The sequence below is a fragment of the Aythya fuligula genome, chromosome 11 (genome assembly GCF_009819795.1).
Source record: "Aythya fuligula isolate bAytFul2 chromosome 11, bAytFul2.pri, whole genome shotgun sequence".
NCBI classification, from domain to species: domain Eukaryota; kingdom Metazoa; phylum Chordata; class Aves; order Anseriformes; family Anatidae; genus Aythya; species Aythya fuligula.
Genome location: NC_045569.1, coordinates 5862381 through 5885734, shown reverse-complemented (window position 1 = coordinate 5885734; position 23354 = coordinate 5862381). Strand labels below are relative to the sequence as shown.

Below are 23354 nucleotides of genomic sequence, written 5' to 3'. Positions count from 1 at the left end.
TTCAATATACATTTCATATATTATTGGTTCCGTAAGAAGGAACTGAAGATCGTGAAAGTAATACTTCATTATTGCTGTGAAAGAAGTGAAATTCTGATTTTAATTCAGATTTATTAGTAGTGTAAAGTTTTAAGTAATTTTGAAAGATTTGAAGAAAATGTAGTTAAAATTAATATTATCTGTGCCCCAGGAAATACAAAATTTATTAACAAACCATGAAATGAACACATCTATATAGTGAACGTTCAGTGTATTCACTGAAATATTGACTCTTTTTAAAATGGTGTAACTAAATGCATCTAAGCCTGTAAGAGTGGAACTTGCAGAGAGACCACAGATCAGAGGATGGAGATTTGTGATATAATTTAGGGACTGGATGATACAGGGACAGATGCATTGGTCCAAAAAATCATGTGGGCAAGTGCGGTAGGACTGAGATCCCAGTGCTTGCACGCTAGGAGATGGGACAATGGACAAACTTTACAAATACAGAACAAAAGGAGATAGAAAGGAGAGGGTTAGGTTTTTGGTCTGCAGCCAGTAGTCAGTGATGGTTTGCCTCAAAACATCAGACTCTGAAATGCAGCTGTCCAGGATTTTCTTCATAAGCAGATCAGGCATTTAATGTAGAAAAGACAGGTAAGGAAGTGGGGAGCAGCAGTCTTATCTCCTGATCCTGTGTCCGAAACCACTGCAACAGGTGAAAAGCAGGCACATTTATAAGATTACACCACTGAAAACTACTGAGAATTCCCTGCCTCTGAGCATTCCTCTCAAATCTCTCTGACAATTAGAATGAATTATTAATTTCTTCACATTGCTTTAATTGGGGCAGTACTATGATTCACACTACAGAAGTCCTTCTGTTGGCTATTTATAAAATATTATGAAAGTGGGAAAATCAGCAAGTGTTTTGCTCCTGACGCTGGTTAGTACACTGAGTGAAGCTTGAGAGTCCCCCCAGTACTATTTGTATTGTGAAGGTGTCTTTTTCCGAGAGCCTCTGGAAAGCTGAAGAGGAGGCTGTTTTGACTGTTGTGCTTGCAGTTTTGATCACAGGTATTGTTGTAACCTCTGTGGACTTAATTTACTTGTGTGAGCATTTCATTCAAGTAAATTAGAACTTCTGGGACACGGTTCTTCAGTTCAAGTTAGTTAAACAGGAATTGAATATTAAAAAAAAAAAAAAAAAAAAAAGTTTAAGACTTCACGTAAACAACTGACTTGTCTGTATTTAAGACATGCAAATATTTTTTCCTTTAATTTCATGCCTATTATAGACATACTGTCTGAAATGAAGAACATGAATTAATGAGATATTCAGAATGAGACATTTTGTCTCCTACCAACAGAGGGCCCAGTTTGACTATGCTTTGGTTATTTACATCAAAATATTTGTGAATAAGGTGCATTCCCAGCAAAGGGCCAAAATCTATTTAAAAAAAAAAAAAAAAAAAAAAAAAAGAGAGATGAAGATGATAAAGAAAATGGGACTTGAACTCTTGAAGCTTCAGTAGCTAAGGCTGGAGATAACTGTTAAAGGAAAAGAGATGTGTGTGCTTCTGTTCTGGTTTAAGGGCATGAATTTCAATAGGAGGAAAAAAAGCTGATTAGGCAAGAGAAGGAGGAGCTTTGTTTGGAACACAGAGTAGCTTACTATTCACAAAACATAGCAAAAATAATAGACTAGCACATTTTGTCTGAAGTGTCCAGATGAGTCTGGGGCGTCTATTTTAAAAAAAAAAAAAAAAAAAAAAGTTTAATATTCTCTTTTTAGATGCTCAGGCACTTGCTGCCATTGTATCTATATGTAAAAGGATGTTCAGGTTGCTTCCTACCTGTACAGAAACAGAGCAAAACTCCTGTTCTACTCATTAATGCTGTGTCAGATTAGCAAGGAAAGATCCAGTAAAGGCAGAATGCTTTACCTACTCTCAGCTACTGCAGTGTATGCTTTACTATTTACATGATTGCTTTCTGATTCTTTTCTCTTATATATTAGGATTCACAGTGCACTTGTAAGAGCATTTGGGGCTTTTGTGCATCATAGAAACTCAGCTGGTCGTTATTGCCTGGAATGAGGCCAGGCAGCAGGGTGTGTACAGGCTGATCTGGATGCTGTTGCAGCAGTCAGGGTAGTTCTTTCATGGAGGATGGCTCGGGTGGTGATAATCTTAAATGAGGTCTGCATGAAAGGAATCACATAATTCCAAATATTTTGCTGCAGGAAGTTGGTTTCCTTTACATACATGTGTTCACCGTGAGCAGCTGATGTGTAGCCTAACAGATTATGAAAGCTGCTAGGGTGGATGGGAGGTACTGATAAAGCACAAAACTGCTGTACTGATAAGTTCAGAAATCCATAATGTAGGCAGCAGGATGGCTACAATAAGTGGTCTAACACAGGGTTTGTACTGAACAGAAAAAAAAGTTCTGTTGCTGTGCTGAAATGTAACTATAAATATTAAACTGTATGAACTTGAAAACTATTTTTTACTAAGCATGTAATACAGCTGTGGTCAAAATAAACAGTAATATATTGCCTGGGTTTTACTTCCCCAGAAACAAATACCTCAAAGTTCTGGAAGTGCTTAATTTCAAACTGTTAAAAATTAAGCTTTGATTTAAAAGAGAAAAGAAAAGGGAAGAAAAAAAAAAAAAAGAGGTGTATTTTCAGGCTGTAAAAATATTTGTCTGTCCCAGAATTTTTAGCAGATTTTCACACAGTCTATGCAGGGTGCTAGAATAGCAACCACTATAATTACAAGAGAACTGTATTCATTTCCTTTCTAGGCTTGAAATACACACTTACGTAATTCAGTTCTCATATGAATGACAAATACTGTATCACAGAGTAGGATGAAATGCAGTAACGTCACAGAAAAACAGATGGAGAAAGCTAGTAAGACTGGACAGAGCTCCAGTATCCATAGCTGCTTACACTTATTTCATGTTTCTGTGCCATCAGATTTTATGACTTGATTCCCATTCCGGTCAGCAGCTTTTGTGTTGTTTGCACATCAGCAAAAGCGAAGCACTTACTTAATTGCTCAGTTTTACTTCTGTGAAATTTCTACTTTATTTCTGTAGAATACAGAAATGTAGAATTTCTGAGAAGAGACCAACAGAATGCCCAGTCATACAGAGCTTGAGAGAGGGCTCGTTGTTTGTCAGATTTCCTTTTCCTGTGCAAGAGAGATTTATTAAATTGCTGTTTACTAAGTCTTTGTAACTTTTCGGTTTTTAATTCTAAAAAAATAAATAAATAATAATAAATAATGTCTCTATAGACATTTAGTTGAACAGTAGGTTTTTAAGAATATGGACTGGAGAAAGTGAAGAGGGAGCAAAGGATTTCTGCAGAATTTCTATAGAGGTTTTCAATGTTAAGCTAATGTTTGTTTTGAATTTGTTTTTTGTGTGTTCTTACAACCTTGTGCATGTCTGGGGCAATGAATACTTTTAATTGGCCCTAGTAGATGGGAAAGGAGCACAGTATGAGCATTTTTATGGGGTAATCAAAAAGCAGAATAACTTCTGTTGCATATTTTTATTTTCTTGCTTACACTGTTAATGGAGTTTTGCTTAGAGGACGTCATGCATTCTTACCTTATGCCAGTATGTAAGGCAGCAGGGGCTGATATTAAAAGCAAGCCTGGCCCGTATTAACGCTTGACATGCATTTGCTGTTCTCCACTGCCTTCTTTTTGAGCCATTCACGTCATATAACTGCCTAGAATCTTTTTGGTGCTTTTCTTCCTGTAAATCCTGGAACAAGAAGCAATATACCTGTGACTTGTAATAAAATATGCAGGCTTATGGAAATAACACATAAACCCTTCTAGTGTCTATTAATAATACTCCAGCATGGAACATCCTGGGCAAAAGCTGTGTTTCATAATAGCTGGCAGAGAAATGTTTCTTATTTCCTTTTCTTCTAGTTATAGCTCTTTCAACCTGTCGAAAAAGCTAGTTCATATTCATGACTATAGATGTGGTGGGTTTGTGATAGGGCAGCTTTTCATGTTTGCAACTTGTCCTGGAAGTCATCAGATCCTAGATTTTAAGGTAGTGATTTTCTTCCAAAGCTTAAAAAACTTCCTCTAAGGTACAGCTTACCTTCTTTGCATATAATACATGCTGTGTAGCTGCTTCTATATCAGCATGTTTGATTCTTGTTGGGCCCTGCAAATAAGGGAGTGGTGCTCTTCCTCTCCAGGGAGAGCCAATACATGCTTTGCATTATGTGAAGTGTGATGTGTAATACATGTACATAGTGCAGGACTAGGATAATATCAGAATACAAGTTGGCAATCTTTTTGGCTACAGGGATACTAGATTCTGTTGGCATTAAGTCGTAAGTGCCTTGCAAAGAAAGGGCAATATCGTGATTTTGTGTGTCTCCAATTGTTTATTGCTAGGTAATAGACCTGGAGAGGACTTTTAATTTTGCAGTACAATTAAGATCAAATCTTCATGTGCTATAGAATGTGGCTGTATTAATTCTCATGGCGTTTTTACTGTAAAACAAGAGATGTTTCTTGAAACTGTGTTTTTTAAGATTAAATAGCTTTTGTGAACAAGTAAGAAGCAAAATCAAGTAGGAGACCAACAAGGGAGGGAGAGTGAGAAATCGTCTATTGATACCGTCTTACCAGAGCATTGAGAAATAAGCCTGAGGCACCACTGTTTCCAGTTTTGATTTAAGCTCCACATTCCTGTTGTTTCCCTAAAGGTATCTACTATGACCACTAGATTTGAAAAAATGAAAATGCACCACCTTTTCTATAATCCAATGTACTTTCTGGTGTTTTTTTAGCCAGCCATCAGCTTCTTGATATTAAACAAGCCCGCAAATTTGTTTTGCGTCATCTGCTTGAAATCATAAAACTTTTATAGAAACCTCCTCAGCTATTAAAATCATGTATAAACATGAGGCTGTATCATTTATTGCCAATAGCTGCTAGTTAATCTCCAAAGCAATGCCACTTATTACTCCCCTAACTCCTCGGGTCTGTCTGTTTTAGGTCTTGTAACAATACTTTAAGCAGCACCTTGGTTTAACTTAATACTGAATATATCACCAAAGCATTCTGCAAGAAACAGGTGGTAAGTTGTTATTGCACAGCCCGCAGACACAGGAGTTGCTAAAACGATAACTTGTTATTTAAGATTTATCTTCCCCAAAGGCTGTCAATAGCACTTTAAATAAGCTTCTTAAGGCATATTTAATTTAGAATTTAATAAGCCTAGTCTGAGATGCCAGGCATTTAGAAACTAGCTGCCAAAATCATATGAGGATTATCAAATGTGCTTATTTTACTGATTTGCTATGCATTTTACCTTTATGGTGTAGTAACCATCAACCTATACTGACTAATTGAAATTTAATGACATAGATCTTGTTTAGTAGTCAGGATGAGTACTTTAAAATCACATATTAAATATCATTAGGCTTTTTTTTTTTTTTTCAGAATGAGTATTAACCTCCTGTAACAAATAACCCTCAGTATAATTTTGTAATGAAAATACATTAACAGAGGAAACTTTTCTTATTTCTTTGTACTTACAATTTCTATTTTGGGGGTTTAACCTCAAAAGCAAGACTTACTGTACAAATATATCTATCCTCATCTTGTGAGGAAAGGAATTGGGGAGGCACAAGTCTGCAAAGAGTATTAGCAAGAAATGAGTCACCATGGGCTGCCTATTGCATTATTCATTGTATCAATTGCACATTACCTATAGCCTTTCCTATAGCCTTTCCAAAAGTCTTATGAAGTATACCAGCTATGCTAATCATTGTTAATCATCTGTTCCTCCTTATCCCCAAAGTTGCCATATAATTAGTCACATTCTCTTTATGTTAAAAACATTCACGTGAATGTTTCACCCAGACATTAATACCCCAATAAACTACCATATGGCAATCTGTGTGCCAAGAATGATGGACTTCTAGTTTTGGCTTTGACATTGATATTCTCCATGGCTTGATTTGCTTCATCTAGATACATCAAATATCTGACCTCAGTCAGTCTGTTTTGCAATATTTTATAATCTGTGAAGCTTGCTACATACAGCAATGATCCATAAGGGGTTCTCTAAATGTTCTCAAAGGGTAAAGCTACATGCTCTCCTAAACACTGAGTTATGGATTTGGTTTCATTTTAATTTTCTGGTAATGTGCAGCTGTTGATTGTAGGCCTAATCATGATTTACTCTATGACAAATAAGGAGGAGAATCATCTGTTTGAACAATTCACCTGACTGAAACAATCTACTTAATACACTTACCTAACAGCAATGGTTTTTTTGATTAGCGCATACATACTAGTTTTGTCTTCTGAGATGTTATTACAGCAATACAGCCTATATATAGGATGCTAATGTTCATTACTTCTGGGAAATAAGGGTATTTATGCAATGAACTTAGAAGTCCACCCGTGAATGCAGCATATGGGAACAGAAGATACAAATTAATTAAAGGTTTCTCTTCTTATTTCAAGTACATTTAAATAATAGTTATGGTTTAGGTGCTTCTTATTTCTAATCTTTCTGTTTGTACTTCTAACATTAGATTTAATTTTACTTGGCAGAAAGGCTGTTCACGGTTAACCTTCAACATTACACATCATCACTGTATGCCTGTGCGCATCCTGGGTTAGTACCCACTACACCATTTTAACAGATGCGTTCTTTTCAGGGCGATTAAATTGGTGGTCCACAGTGTGTACAAGCTGTAAACGTCTTCTTCCCTTGGCGACAACAGGTGATGGGAACTGCCTCTTGCATGCTGCCTCTTTAGGTAAGGGAAAGTCTGCACATGGAACCTCTTGCCATAAAATATTTACCACTTTTTTGTATCCCTAGCAAAAACTCTGAAACAAATGGAATGCAAAGACTTTAATTAATAGCTTGGTTTTTGAGCAAAATTTCAAATTTTCAAATTTTGCTTACAGAACTGTTTGTTGTAGGCATGCTTGAGGGATAGAGGTATAAATTTCGTGAGGTAGTATCAGAAGTATAATTAGAACATCATCAAAAACATGTTATCATAAACACCAGTGATGTGCATTTTCCTTACATAGCCCAACCTAACACCACTGAAACAGAAAAATCCAGGTGCTTAAGCAGGATTGTCCTCCTTGTGAGCAAGGAATTGTATTTGTTCTCCTCTGACTTTGTTAAACTGTTGTTTTGCTATCTTCAAGGATGCAATATCTAGTTATCCCTGTTAATTCCTTGGAGATCTTAACTCTGTGAAAAACAGTTTGAAGTGAATTAAAAATAATTTCCGGTTGATTAATTAAATATTAATACAAGATCTTTGAAGCCTTTCTTCAAATTTTATCAAATAAATAAAAACCTATGAAGCCAAGAGCCTTTGATGTGCCTTCCATATCATATCTATTATGAGGAAACGTTTTTTGTTGCTAAAACCTTGTGCCAGCAGAACTCCAAAAGGTGACTTTTTCAAAAACACTGGGTTTTTGATCATTTGAAGAGACTGATCTTTTGGAAAGTAGTAGTAGGAAAATAGCTATTGTTGTTTCCAGGGATCCTTTTATCTTTGCCTACTCCATTTTTTAGCTAGGAGGAATTGCATACTATTTACAGCAAATGTTAGGAGTGTTTTGACTTCCGAGGTCTGAAATAAGCATATTCAATGCCAGCAGCTGATAATACGGTAATTGAAACATGACTGTCTATGTTGGTGAGAGCTCTGCTATTTAGTCAAGGTTACTACTCTCAATTATGTGAAGATACGTGAACTATCTTAAAACAAGACTGAAAGTCTTTGGCCAGTTGTATTTTTAGACTTCCAATCATCTAGAGTGTTTGCCTCGTTATTTGGATGTTGAAGCCAAAGGAAATTTGCCATCATGCTGTGTAAGAGTGGATGCTTGAGGGTGTCACAATCATCATCTGAGATGCACAAAAGTGCCTGCAGTTGTCATTAGCATTCTTGTGTCTGCAAGCTCTGTGGGCAACTACAGCTAGAACAGACCCGTGTGTTGAATATTCCATTCCTTGCAGCAAAGTTTAAGTTGCATGTAAGCATATACTGAAACAAGTCAAATTCTTGGTCATTCCTTAAGCAAAGCTTAAACTTTGTTAGAATTTTCTCTTATTGTTCCTTGTATTATCTATAATGACTGGTTTGTTAAGGAAACTTTAAAAGTAATGAATGATTTGCTAAGGAGAATTTTGAATAATGTATAATCTCTGCTGCTTTTGCGTACAGGGCAATATTCATTGTATTAGTACTTACTATTGCTATTTCACTGTAGCTCGTATAAAACTGAGTGCCTTCTTGTGCTGCTTTAGGGATGTGGGGATTTCATGACCGGGACCTTGTTTTACGGAAAGCACTCTACACTATGATGAGAAGTGGAGCTGAAAGGGAAGCACTGAAAAGAAGATGGAGATGGCAACAGACCCAGCAAAATAAGGAGGTCTGTACTGTCGAAATCAAACTTGTTAACATCATTTACTATAAAACAAACAAAAGAAATATGGTGTGAAAGTTTCAGTTGCCATCAAATTCCTTGCATTTCTATTTTGCATGGGGGAAGAGAGATGTATTTGTACTTAGAATTTGAGCATCAGAATGCAAATGTGTTTGTAGGTTTGTGGGCATAAATATGAACTGTTTTGTTCCTACAAAGGTCTAGGACGTGTTTGGAACCTGTAGAAAATTTTAGTCTGTAAAATACAATGTATAAATTAGCTATCATAAGCTTTATATAATGAGTGGGTGAATCTGCGAAAGAAAGAAAAAGTAAACCTCATTTAAGAAAGATTTCCCCAGAGTGATGAGCTAGCATTCCTAGAGCTGTGATGAACCATTTTGTGTGTGTGTGTGTGTGTGTGTATATATATATATAAAATAACATTAAAATCATCTGTAGATTTGGCTTAACTGTTGATTAAAAGCTGTACTTCACCATGTATTTTTTGGGAACTGCTATTTGGTTAAGGTTTTTTTTAAGGTTAAAGTTGTTATGCATTTGTTTTCTTCTTATATGCGATGTTAATGGAGAGCTACTGGGCTGCTTTGCTCTCTGGAAAGCAGAGAGGAGGACCACCATCTGTTTTCAGTGAAGCTTATACAAAATAATTAATACATTCTGTGGAAATATGAATAAAGGCATCTCTGAATACAGCAGCACTGGCTCTCCACAACCCTCCCAGGTTGTTTGTGACTTGTTTGTAACCTGCTTGTTGTGGGCAGCTGTCACTGAGAATAGAGCTGAGCTGTCATTGACTCAGCTACTTCAGGCTACGTGAAAGCAAAGGGCACAGAAGCACTTCTTGGTCTGCCAAGGAGAGCTTTCCTAGCAGTGCCCTGTATTGGAGAAGAAAGCAAGGCTCCCGAAATGGGCAGTAAAGCATGCTAACTGTGGTCACAAAGAATTCACATGGGTACAAGTAACCGCATCTCAAATAGTGGATCACCAGCAGCGTGTTAGCTGGATCAGATCCACATCTTGAAAAGTAATCCAGTATACAGTTGGTGTCTTAGATATTTTTTAGTAAGTTAATGTTCTTTCTGCCTGAATAGAATTGTTGAACAATTAATGGCCCAAGATAATAAGTTGTAACCTGTATAAAGCTTGAAAAAGTTGGTTGCAAATGCCACTATGGAATTCTGCTTAGACTTTGTACCAGCATAACAGTAAAATGGTGTTCGTTCTCTCCCATAGTCAGGTTTAGTGTATACAGAAGAAGAATGGGAACGGGAGTGGAATGAACTGCTTAAGCTGGCATCAAGTGAGCCTCGCACACATTTCAGCAAAAATGGAGGCACTGGTGGTGGGTAAGTTTGGAGTATGACAAAATCTTTTCGTTTTTCTTCACAGTAGGAGAAAAGTACAAATGAACAATGCTTATAGGAGCATCAAACCACGTTTTCAACTGGTTGGGGCTTTTTTGGCATGGTAGAATGCCATTATTGAAACCTTCCATTAGAATTTTTTGCAATTTGATTCAGTTTTCTCATATATTTTCTCATATAGTTGCCATGCTAATGTGAGGGTAATTTGCATCCAGAAGTCCTTCTTTTGCTTTGTGGTTCAAACATGGAAAATCTTTAGAGAGATCTTTCTCAGGGACAAGTTACCAAGTAACTCCTCACACTTCTACTTTCAACGTGCTCTTAACCCTGAAAATTACAGAAAGAAAAGCAAGTATTTTTGGTACTAAAGCTAAAGGTTAAATGTTAGGATGCATTATGTTTTTATAGGGGAAGTAGAATGCTTCAGATAGAATTGGGATTGCTCAGTCTTTTTTTTCTTAAATACTGTGTACTTTATCAAATTCTTTTAGCAGGTAACTATTCCTTTTGGCTACCTTGGAAATTTAGGACTATTTATGCTGGTTGGACACAAACACTATATTGTCAGTTAAAAAATATTACCAGTTAATACCCTTATCTTGGAGAACTAGGTTTGGAAAGGCATTTCCATTATTTTGCCATGTAAAAACTTCGCCATATGTAAAAACTTTGAAAAGAAAAACAACAAAGGTGGAAGACTTTTCAAGTGCTCAAATTGTCCTCATTAGATTTTACGACAATTTTTTAATTCCTTCCAAGAATAGCACTTTTTTTCTCTTTGTTTTAAATTACTTGATCGCTGTGAAGCTGCTTGAGTATTAATACTGTTTAGACCCTTGTAATACTACTGAGTAAGGTATTTATTTTAATCTGCAATGAAATATTACCTCTCTACTTTCTGAGTACTCTGTATCTGCGCTAGCTAGATGAAGAGAATGGGAAAGACTCATTAATTCAGCAGTAGTTGGATCAGACCCGTTAGAAGGTGAACTTAAGAAAAAATTAGGGGTTCTCTGTAGTGCTGTCTTACTGTTTTACTTTCATGCCCTACAGTCCTGCCGTATAAGATACCTGTATTGATTCTTCAGTGAGTTTTCTGAAATACAAAGTGCCAGTGGTGAAAACACTTGGCCTTGTCTCACTTCCCTACATACTGATCTAGATTACTTCTGTAATCTGTAAAGAAAAATGAAAATTTTCATCTCATCTTCGGGCAAGTGCTTAGGTGGAAGGAACGATCCTACTTCCAGATGTGCTTACCCTCTTAAATTATTTATAGAGGTATTCAAGGTGAAGTGCTTAGACTTTTCATTTCAGATGTCTAAAGGTAAGTGTAATTCATCCCATTGGGAAGGCTGACAGCAAAATGAATCACAAGCTATTTAGACAGGAAACCTTCCCCATCTTAAAAACAAACAAACTATATTTTGCTAATAATATAAAGGGAAAAAAGTTTTGCTCACAACTTTCTAAGTTACATTCTTCCTACTCAGGTTGACATCAGTATTTCTTACATTGCCAAGGTGACACACCTGTATTTGTTTAGAAGAATTAGAAACACACTTATTTTTCCATTTTAAAGTCTCTCTGCCAAGGGTGTCACAAGAAATGATGTTGTTCTTTTTTTTTTTTTTTTTTTTTTGTGGTGGTAATAGCTTTACACCAGGAGTTTGCTTAAGAATTACCTTTTTTTTTTTTTTTTTAATTATTATTCCTGCTGGGCTACCAAACAATATCAGAAGATAATGAATTCTGATGACTACTAAACTAGTATGGAGTCTGCAAGTGAAAACATTATTTCTGTTGCTATTATTATATTTCCAAAAATATATTTTTCTTTTCCAATTTCTTCTGTTACCTGTTTCAATAATTGGAATGCGTGCTTCAGAAGAGTAGGAATATAAATTACAAGGCAGAGGAAATAGCTTTTCCAGTGTGTTGGTTCACTAACGTTTCAATTCTGTGTCTTCCAGAGTTGATAACTCAGAAGATCCAGTATATGAGAGCTTAGAAGAGTTCCACGTTTTTGTCTTAGCCCATATTTTAAGAAGACCTATTGTTGTAGTAGCAGACACAATGTTACGAGACTCGGGGGGAGAAGGTAAGATTTTTTTTTTCATTGTAACTTTATACACCTATGTAAATTGAAGTAGTCATAAGCTTTCACACACAATAAAGGACCTAGATGTAACATATCTGAGTATTTATATGGTAGCTGCTGCCTTTTTCTGAAAGAGCAAAATATTTGACCTGTTAGATCAAAGTAGAAAATGCAAGGTAATTATATAAGTCTCACAGAAAATCCATTTATCCTAGTTACTTCCTATTAACATCATAACCAAGGAATTACAGAACACAATACATTTCTTACTGGGCTAGGCTAACAAGGTTCTAATTTTGCTGTGTTATTTTGGTTCCACATAAAACTGCATAAATTAATCTAATTTGATATGGAAAATTTGAATTTTGAATGTGTATATCTTTTTTTTTTTTTTTTTTAACTAACTTTGCCACCCTCTCATTCAAATATTTCAGAATGTTTTATTCAGTTTACACATGTGAGCATTCAAATGTTAGATTCATATGTGGAACCACTTGGTCAGCTGTCTGAGCAGAGCAGCAATGATCTCTTTCACTTTTTACCATGAACTAATTGATGATAGTATGTTGCCTAAGTAAAAGGGAATGAGAAACACAGTTTACAGAAATTTACTTGTATGGAAAAATGCTGAGTAATCCCAGATTCCTTCGGCTTTTGAACTACAAGTAATGGTTGTATGATTGCTATCTGCTGTAACAGAGTCAATCACTATTACTTAACTTTCTCATAATTTTTCTTATCCCAGTTTTCTCCACTCGCTCAGTTTTTTCTACTTGACCCAATCTGATTGTCACAATAATCCCAACGTTCTTCTCATTGCTGGCCTCATGGACCAGGTGATCAAATTATCCCAGTTTAACTCTTGTATGTATAAAGTATAGGTTTTCCAAAAGACTAATAACCTCATCAAATTTGGAGACTCGCTAAAATGTAGATTACTACTTAAAAGACAATACTATTCACCATCCCAAAGCTTGAACACAGCAGACCTGTTCAAAGAAAAAGTCTTTACAAAAAGCAGTGTGTTGTTTGCATCTATTTTTTCTTTAAAAAAAAAAAAAAAATCCCTTTGGAAATACTTCAGCAATATGGGTTCGTATTTTCACAGCAAAAGGAAAAATAATTGGTTAGAAACAGGCATGTTGAGAGACTTTTTTTGCCCAAATGTGCTGTTTCTTCCCATAATTATATAAAACAAAGTGTGGAATCTTTCAAAGGAGTTTGCTGCCCTTAGAAATGCAGCAAACACTTAAGAATCATTAAGATTTTGTTAAAAGACCGTAATGTCTTTCCTAGTGAACAATTGCATTAAAGAAAACATATGTGAAGGCAGAATGGTTTCATTATTGTTCTTAGTAAATTTTCATGATAAAACTGTCTGGAAATATACCCGTTGTTATGACCATTTCCCAAATTGATTTCTCCACTTCTCTGCTGTTCTCCTGGAGCTCTGAAAATGATGTAGCACAACTGTTACAACTGTTACACAATACAATTAAACTAAGTGTTTGTTCTTTGACATAGTTTAAAATAATAATAATAATAATCTAATTTTTCTTTGCAGCATTTGCACCTATACCATTTGGAGGAATTTATTTGCCACTTGAAGTTCTACCTAACAGATGTCATTGCTCACCCCTTGTTCTAGCCTACGATCAGGCACATTTCTCTGCTCTTGTTTCCATGGAACAAAAAGATCAACAGAGAGAACAAGGTATGCTTGTATTGAACACAATGCACAAAGTACTTTCGTCAACCTGTAAGTGTATTTGTCTATCAGACAGGAAGCAATGTCTACCAGATTTTATTGATACATCATTAGAAGTCTAAATCTAAGTGGTTTAAACTGGGAGCCAAGAACTCTTCACTTCTTGAACTATCACTGTCTACAAGGAAGTCCACAAGAAAGTAGACCTACAGTCAATTTGGGCCATATTAATGGCTTTTCTAGTCAGAGCGTTTGGTCACTGAATGCTGCTGTCAGGTGTTGTCAGTGAAGGCCTGATGTAGGTGCAAAATAAGAAACGTCCTTGTTTAAAAAAGTAACAACAAAGGAAAAAACTCATCTCTGCCAGGGTTTGTGGAACATTATGGTCATGCTATAGTTATTTCAATTACTGCCTATTTATGCTTTCACAGATTGCTTTAATGTTCTAATGGCTTTTCTTTTATTATTATTATTGTTGCTAGCATGCAGGCTATTTAGGTTAAGGCTAACTTAGGTGTGCTTACTCAAACTGTTGTCACCGTTGGATGTAAGCAGGGGCTTCTTTGCTCAGAGGCATCATAGTGCTTACCTTTTTTGTGTTCTTCAATTACATGTTAAATTATTTTTCTCAAGCTTGTATACCATAATAATCTTTATCAGCAGTAGGAGTTCTTTTAGCTAGGTACACCTTAGGAAAACTACATATAAATTATTAGCATAATAGTAATTATAGTAATATACTTATAGTAATTATACTATAAATTAAACAGTAATTATACTATAACACTCTGTTTTAGTAACCTTTTGCTATTGTGGCATCTTCTAAGTGATGCGATTGACAAAAGACAGTGAAGAAGGCTACTGCTCAGTGCATTCAGCGGTACATTCAGTATTACAAGCCACATATTCCTGTTAATGATACACAATAAGATCTTTGATAACAAGGTCACGTATTTGATTTCTCCCACAAATACTAGCAGTAAATATTGTAAATACTTTTAAATATTCTTCTTGTGGTTAGAAATTTTTATGTGCTTTTCCTGCACTCATATTCATAAAGGAAAGGTGCTGGGAGAGAAAAAGCTCCCGAATATCCAGTACAGCATAAGTAACATCAAATATTGGCTTTGTTTATGTATAAGTTCATTGCAGTTAATTACGAGGTCTGTTGATTCAAAATATATTTGTTTTGTATGATCAGATTTTACACATTTTTACTTCAGGGCCTTGAATACACAGGCTTCAATTCTGTGGAGCAGCAAAGCAGTTGGTATTAAATCTGGGATGAAGGGAATGCTTTAGCTTTCAGCTGCAAAGCTTGTTGCTGTTAGAGACTGCTAACAGCTAACACAGCATTACTGTTGTTCTTCAAATGCTCTGACAGGAAATAGATTGGCACAAGGATGCTCTAATAATGCCCATTTCTTGTATCTTGCCAACATAGAGATTTTGGCAGCTCTGGCATAGAGGAAGGGAGAGCCACAGCAGTAGGGGTCAGAATAGGATGGCACAGGTGCCACAGTGCATGGCCAGATTTTGACCTGCCAGAATGCAGCTGAGAGTGTAGAGCTATGACTTCTTAAATGGAAGTACATCTCTGATAACCCGGTCATTCATAACTTAGGGTCACAATATTTATACTCTTAACATCTGATCAAAAACCTGTAAATACTTTTATATTCATATTCAGGCTGCTTATTCAGGTGTTTTATAGTTTTGATTATGGAAAATAAAGACTGGTTCTTAGCTTCCCCTAAGACTGCTTCATTGAACATAGAGCCTCCTACACTCCCACCCTTTGTCAGCCAGCCAGCAGTGAAACAGCTCCCCACTGCCAGGTTGCAATAACAAGCGTGAGAGTCCTGACGGTGGTTTTTAACAGCAGTACTTCACCATCTGCATCAGCATTTTGCTTTTATAGGGTTTTGAGAAATGCTTAGTGTTCTTTTATGAAGAAGAGAAACAATGCCATTTTCATGCCAATGAAAATGAGTGCTAGGAAACCCTGTGACTTCACAGCATGGAAGGCAATGCACCAAACTTAAGAATAGCATGAAAATCCTTGGTGTGTGTCTTCAAACTGACATGGAGGAAATAATCGTTGTTACTTTTGACATATTCCATCTGTTAGCACTAGGACTTTAAAATTATAAATTTTAGAATTTTGAAACTCCAAAATTACTTTAGAATATACCTTTTGCAGGAAGACAATAGTGCATGCAAATAAGGTAATAGTGACACTTTATAGGCAATCACATCTAAGCTTTGTTTTGTACTTAGAAATTAAGGTTTTAATAAAATTTATTATCAGTAAGCATTTTAAAAGGTGTATTTTTAGCATCATTTAGCTATTCGAAATAGTTAGCTTTAAAAAGGATTCCTTTAAAATTTGTTTCTGCAAATTATTAATTATTGAACTACATGAAAACTAATTAGCGTTATGCTGTCAGAAAAGAAAATCAAATTGACTTTCTAAGGCTTTTGTTTCAAAGAGGCAAATACACTCTGTGGCAGTTCTTAGGTCCGAGCTTGCCCCCTCTGCCTGCCCCAGGATCACTCTTCTGGTTCTCTCCTGGGTTGTAGCCATGTGGCCAGGTGCTAGCAGAAGGGCCCTGCCAGGCTGTAAGCTTACCATGCAGCGCTTTCCTAAGTTGCCTTCTTCCTTTAGGTGGTAGATATATTGCATCGTGAGGTCACTGGTAAATCCAGTCAGTACCTGCTCTCTGTATAATTAACTTAATTGGCAGAATATCCGATTTCCTTTAGAAACACCATCAGTTAATTGTGTTCTCAGTTATTCCACCCCCTTTTGCTGCAAAAACTGCACTGAATGCAGTAGGGTAAGCCCTCAAATTTACACTAATAAGTGTTAATAAAAATGATTCAGTTCCCACCCCTGCTCTACCTTTATGCTCTTGTGCTTCGACAGCGAGCTTTACAGTGTATTTTGCACTGTGTAGAGTTGGACTCTGTTATTCCCATTAAGTTTCCTTTGGAGCTGAATTCCCTTACAATATTCACTTCTGTGCTCGCATCTTAAAGGAACGTGGGCAGCTGTAGTTGATGAATCTCCAGCTGTTCTATACTGTATTTGCAGTTAGTTAATAGGGGGAAAATATTTCAGAAATTACTTACAATAAACAGTAGGGGGCAACGTTTCCCCGACACTTGCAGAGTTTTTGGCTTCGTTATCCAACCTGCAGAGAAGATGAAAAATAAGCATATTTTCTGCAGTTGTTGTGAAGCTGCCTGAATCTAATACTGACTTCACCATGCTAATCAAAAATGCAGATTATATTTCCTGCATGTTTCTAGGGGAGGAGCAATGCTTAACCAAAAATACTGTGCCTTTGTTTTTGACAACATGTATTTTCTGAAATGCAGGAAATACTGTAAGCAACACATAACCAGTAAGTGCAATAAACTTTCAGTAATCACTGCCATGCTGTTGGGTGATTTCTCCCTGATTCTTTGCTGCTTGGCTTGACTGGAATGACTACCCAGGCAAAGTCCTTAAGGCCTATGGTATAGAAAATTAAATTCCTTCATTGGTTGTCAGAGGAACAGCAGTGACCTGCATTGTGCTGAGGATCCACCCCAGTCCCTCAACAGCTTTAGGTGTGTTTTCTAATGAAATGGAAGCAAATTGCTGGCTTTAATTAAAGCTGATGGTGCTTTTCTCTTAGTTTATTGGTGATGAATGATAGACATTCTGTAAAACCAGCCTGCAGTCCCTGCATGCTGAGTATAAAGCAGAGTCATTAAGATATGTCAAAAGGCAGAGAGCTCTAGCAGAGGCAAGAGAACAGAAGCGCTAAAACACCCAGACAGTAATGCTGGGATATAACAGCGGTAATGGTCCTAACACCGCACGCAAGACAAGACTTAACCTGACCTCTTAGCCCATCTATATGCTGATCTTTGCTCTTCAATTACACTAATTCACAGTTTGAGTCCCAAAGCCCTGTAACTACTTTTTGCTTTTTCACATAATGCTGCTATCTTTATTCTTTGACAGTGGAAAACCAAACGGTACTAACCTGAAAAGGCAAAATAATTACCATGTGTGAGCGTTTGTGTGAGAGGCAGGACGGGCGGAATATTTCAACATTTTATTGCTTTGTACTGTTCTTCTGATGTTCTGTCTCCAGGAAATGTTTATTGTGCATTACAAAATGGCAATGTTGTTCTCCCAGAGGTCTCCCCTCCTCCACTGGTGACTATCCTTCATGCAAGCAGCGATCAGTGCATTACCCCCTCCCTCCCCTCTTTATCACACAAGCATCTAAATACAGATGAGACAATTCTGCAGCACATTTGGTTTCTGGCCTTTTTCTTTACCCTTCTTATTTGTAAGTGCTTTTCACAGCTAAGTCTTTTGTTTGTTCCTTCCCCTCCAATCCTTGTTTCTTCTCTACTTCAGCGGTGATCCCCCTGACTGACTCTGAACACAAGCTACTGCCTTTGCACTTTGCGGTTGATCCTGGGAAAGACTGGGAGTGGGGAAAAGATGACAATGATAACACCAGACTGGCCAAGTAAGACCTTTCTGTAACTTCAGTATTAAGCAGTAAAATGTCTTGAGCCATACCTGATCTAAGTATTGAGAGAACTGCTAACAGAGAGGGCTTTGTTCATGTCTTCTGGTTGCGTGGGAGGCTGCTGTTACGCTGAGCAGTGCGGCCTCTCCCTGTGAAGTATTGCTTTCTCTTTTGGGGTGTTTTTGACTGTTTGTTCCCTTCTGTTTTCATCCTTAGTTTGATTCTGTCTCTCGAGGCAAAGCTTAATCTTCTGCACAGCTATATGAATGTAACATGGATACGCATACCATCTGAGACACGGGTAAGGTAAACTTTTCCTTAATTTAAACCAAATCAGTGATAACGAGGTACAGTAGGGTGTTGTGTGGAGTAGGCTGCATGGACTGGCCAGCTGCCTAGAACCACCTAGTGTCCTAGCAGCAGAGACAAGTCACTTGTGGCACGCTGTCACTGCCATCTGGCTTGCAGCTTTTCTAGGTTTTTGTTTTTAAAACAGTTACTTGTACATTTTTGCAACTCGTATTTCTGTTCTGAAGTGTATTTTCTAGCTTTATCTTTCTTTTATTTATTTCAGTTCAGAAAAACCTTAAAACAATCATTCTCTCACCAGTTTTCTCAGAACTTTGGCTTGCTCTCCTGGTGCCACTGTTATGTCACCAGTCCCTCGTCTTTTTTGTTTTTGAGAACAGATTTGGACTCCTGGACAGCTCCCAGTGTAGAGTGGCTGACAAAAGGCCGCAGACTGGCACTGAACTGGAGCCTGGTTCTTTCAGAAAACTGCTTTAGAACTGTGCCCAGCTGGCACCTTGTCAGCTGCAAATTTCTCTGCAAATTACATTGAATAGATTGAGAGGTTAGTCTAGAGGCAAAAGGTTGCTAGGAGAGGATGGAGGTGATTTAGACAGCCTACACAGATGGTATTTGAAAGGAGGAACACAACACAAAAGGAGACAGGATTTAACAAGCTGCAGGAGGGGAAAAAAATCCATTTTTCTACAGTTTCACCCTAATGTGGTAGCCACCACATCAGAAAAAGGAGAAGCAAAATGATCCTGTAATTGTAAGCTGTGAACCTGAAACCTGTGGGACTGGGGTTGCCTCTCCCTGCTTTGGATTTGCCATGCGAGCATGGGCAAGTCACTTCAGCATTCATTTCCACCTTTGCCAAGTGACAGCTCTGCTCCCAGCTGGTTGACGAGGTGCTCAGGGATTCTAGAGAAACAACATCTAAGCACTTGGGGACAAGAGGTACGCATTTCTGTAGTGGAAATAAATACATCTCCAGAGCTATTCTACTTCATTATGTTTTGTATGCATGTTTTGAACTTAACTTCAGCAGATTATAGCTTCATGATGTTTGAATGCAAGACTAAATTTTGCAGGACTAAATAAATGCAGCCAAATTTTAAAGTTCTTAGGATCCTTGTAACTGCATTTTCAAGAAGATGCTTTATCACCTTACCTAAAACGTAACTTGGAACTCATGCTCCTTACATCAGTTTTACCTGCATTGTATTTCCAGTAAGAACAAATAGATAAAGAACTAATAGATATCTCATTGTATTCTTCAGTCCATTTGCTTAAGTTTAATATTTAACATGTTAGGCAAGTTGTTTAGCTCTGGGGCATTGTAACTTCAGTTTTCATGCACAGGAACCTGAACATTAATTTATGTAAGTTGTTTTGTGAACATTGTGAATTTTGAAATATTACTGCAGACAGGTTTGTGTGCTGCATCCCCCTCACAGCTTTCAGCAGAACCTCGCTTCCTTCCCATCAGTGGTAGCAGTTTCTTTCTAGGCTGTCTCCCGCCTGGCTGAGAGGCAGCAAGCGTTGAGGATGCTTCCAGTGCAGTGGCTGAGCTCTATACACTGGTCAGCCGCTCAGCTAGTCAACGCAACCAGGGAAGCTGAGCTGCAGACCCCTGGACAGGAGCACTAACTTGCCTCTCTCTGTTATTCAGACACTGATTTTCACAGAACACCTGGCTGACTGACCTCTACTCTACAAATGTGCTTGAAATGAGCCAGGATTGTAGGATCAAGCAAGATAGATAGCCACAGACAATAAGTGAAGAAACAGTCTAAAATGTCAGTGTGTAAATTAAAAAGTAGGCTTTTAAAATCAATGTCAAAGTCTATATTAGATTTGTCTTTTTTGCATGGACTCCTTATATGAAACTGATTTTGCTGTACCTAATTATAGTTAATTTTCCATAGCAGGCCCCTTTGGCTCAACCAGAATCCCCTACAGCTTCAGCTGGGGAAGATGTTCAGTCTCTGGCTGACTCAATGGACTCGGACCGAGATTCCATCTGTAGTAATTCCAACGGCAATAATGGCAAAAACAGTAAAGAAAAAGAAAAGGACAAACAGAGGAAAGATAAAGACAAAAACAGGACGGATTCAGTTGCCAATAAAATAGGAAGCCTCAGTAAAAGCCTGGGAATTAAACTGAAAAAGAATATGGGTGGTCTCGGAGGCCTGGTGCATGGTAAAATGAGCAGGGCAAATTCAGGAAATGGGAAAAATGGTGACACCGTAGAGAAAGTCAAAGAGAAGAAGTCTAAGTCTCGAAAAGGGAGCAAAGAGGAATCTGGACAGTCTGCAAGCACTTCTCCATCTGAAAAGACCACTCCATCTCCTACTGACAGAGCTAGCAACTCACCCATTGAGAAGATGAACACTAAATCTTTCTCCGACAAGCAGTCTGACCCATGGAAGTACAGCACTGATGTGAAACTCAGCCTCAATATTTTGAGAGCTGCCATGCAGGGTGAACGGAAGTTTATTTTTGCTGGCCTTCTTTTGACCAGCCATAGGCATCAGTTCCACGAGGAGATGATAGGTTATTACCTGACCAGCGCACAGGAGCGTTTCAATGCAGAGCAGGAACAGAAAAGAAAGGATGCTGAGAAGAAGGCTGCACTGAATGGGTCCTCTACCAAGAAACTGGAGCCAGAAGCATATTCAAAAGAGAAGTTAGAAGCATCTCCTCAGGATAGGGCATCACCTGTCTTGCCTCAAAGCCATACAACTCAACTGGTTTTAAAATTTAAAGATCGCACTAGTCCCACACCTGGGTCATTTTCTTCACCTAGTAACGGTGCTAAGAGAAGCGGCCCCATCCCAGTCTCTGCCCACTATAGCCATACACCACCTGTTCAAAGGCAAAGCGTCATCCATCTGCATGATGTCAACTCCAAGCCATCGAGCTTCCAAGATGATACCTACAAGCCAGTTGTCGGCACCTTAAAAACCTGTGCCACGTACCCCCAGCAGAACAGATCCCTGTCTTCTCAGAGCTACAGCCCAGCCCGGATATCTGGAATCCGTACGGTGAACACAGTGGAATCGCTGAGCTATGCCATGCCTACTGAACACAAGTCTCAGACATACACAAATGGATTCAATACCGGCGATATTAGAGACTGCTTAGAATATGCTGATGAGGATGCTCCTCAGACCTGGTTGAACAATGATAAAAACCAAGGCAGAAGCACAGTTTGCCCAATATATCCCATCCAGCAGAACCGCTGTAAGAAGGATAACTGTTCCTTTTATGGTCGTCCTGAGACTGAAAATTACTGTTCATACTGCTACAAAGAAGAGTTGAAGCGCAGGGAGAGAGAAAGCAAGGGACACAGGCATTGAGGATTCTTCTGTGACTATTTAGTTTTATCATTTTCTTACTTACAAAGTAAACAGTGTTGAATTGCAGTAAAAGGAATCCTTACAAAAAGAATAAAGGATTGATGAGTAAATTAGTGTCTAGCTTTTCGCTTTTCCGGGGCAATGAGGAAATAATAGGATTAATTTATCATAAAAAAAATATATATATTATTTTCCATTTTGTCAGTGTCTTTTTTACATATAATGGTAAGCTGAAGGGTTGTTTACTTCTTTGTCAGTGCTGTGTATATGTTTGGTCAAAAATTTACTAATGGTGCCTGAATTTACACTGACATCACTCAGGTAGTAGTATGATAGGGGAAAGTCATAATACTGGAGATGTGGTGTTGCAGTAGGGTAGTATCTGCCTTGTAAACATTTGAAATTCTATAGTGATTATGAGAGTATTTTTTTTCCTCAGTAAAAGTTAAATTTTTAATATATTTTTTTTTTTTTTCCTTCAGGAGAGTAGTGGGTTTTGCATAATGCACATTTTTAACATGGCAGCATATTACATTATTACTAATGTTTGTACTTTAGTCTGAAATTTTAGTCTGGAACGATTCTAGGAAACTGGAAGTGAAAGGTCTGAATTCATGAAGGCTGTAGCTTTTCCTAATTTTAAGTTCTTACCAGTTATTTCTATGTTTCCATGAAAAAGTAGATTTGAGCCAATTTTATTTCTACTGATTTTTTAAACAAGTTTTATAAAAGATACATTATGACCTGCAAGACTTCACTTCCTAAAAAACAAAAAAACAAACAAAAAAAACCCTACACGTAGTATGGTTTCGGGCACTGGAATCTCAGTTCTATTTTCATTGTTATTAAAATTGGAAGAAATATTAAAATAAGAAAAATGAGGTTTGAAAAATTTGATGGCTAGCTAGGAAATTTAGGATTAGTTTAGTGCTGAATGAACTGCTTGTCCAAAAATGTATCGCATCAGTGGATTCCCTTAACCATTATATGAGGTTAATCATTATTTATTCCTTTTCCAACATCGTTGTTTGTTAGTTGTTGCAGACATAATTACTTCTGAGCATTTGTTGACAACACTTGACTCTCCCTATTTTTTTAGTCGTCTCCTGCAGTGAGTTCTTTATCTGCCAGGAGGCTCCAAGATGGCTATAAAGTACCTCCAAGTATGATCCTCCTAGTGCAGATTTGCACAAGTCTGAAACCAAATATTTATGTAAGTTTTTGGAGTCCCTTTGAAAATACAACTTTGTTCATAGAAACATTTCTGTAAAACACACCAGAAATACTGTTAAAGTAGATGTATGAAATTAGCAAGTCTTCCTGATAACAGCATATGCAGTTTTTACACCCCTCTACTGCCTACTGACAGAATATAATAAGAAGTTACACTTGAAAGCAATGGTTCATCTACTGTCTACCTATGGTTTTTTTTTGAGAAAGATCTCATTTTCCACAAATAAGTGAAGTGTTGCCTTCAAGACTACTTGCTCTGCCAAGTAAAGGTGCAGAACAT

General features: G+C 37.4%; 1 protein-coding gene across 3 annotated transcripts in view; it reads left to right on the top strand.

Annotated features, from left to right (window-relative positions):
• The window catches only part of OTUD7A (OTU deubiquitinase 7A), a 113118-nt gene extending 91167 nt beyond the window's left edge, over positions 1-21951 (top strand). For 2 of the 3 annotated variants that reach the window (XM_032194656.1, XM_032194655.1), the window contains 8 exons: positions 6704-6805; positions 8329-8456; positions 9708-9820; positions 11812-11939; positions 13504-13653; positions 18071-18185; positions 18405-18489; positions 20408-21951. In XM_032194656.1, coding sequence (XP_032050547.1) covers positions 6704-6805; positions 8329-8456; positions 9708-9820; positions 11812-11939; positions 13504-13653; positions 18071-18185; positions 18405-18489; positions 20408-21841 — 2255 coding nt within the window. In that variant the 3' untranslated portion in view covers positions 21842-21951. The remainder of the gene's footprint in view (positions 1-6703; positions 6806-8328; positions 8457-9707; positions 9821-11811; positions 11940-13503; positions 13654-18070; positions 18186-18404; positions 18490-20407) is intronic. The other variant, XM_032194657.1, reaches the window with a different exon arrangement.
• Positions 21952-23354: the final 1403 nt, after the last annotated feature.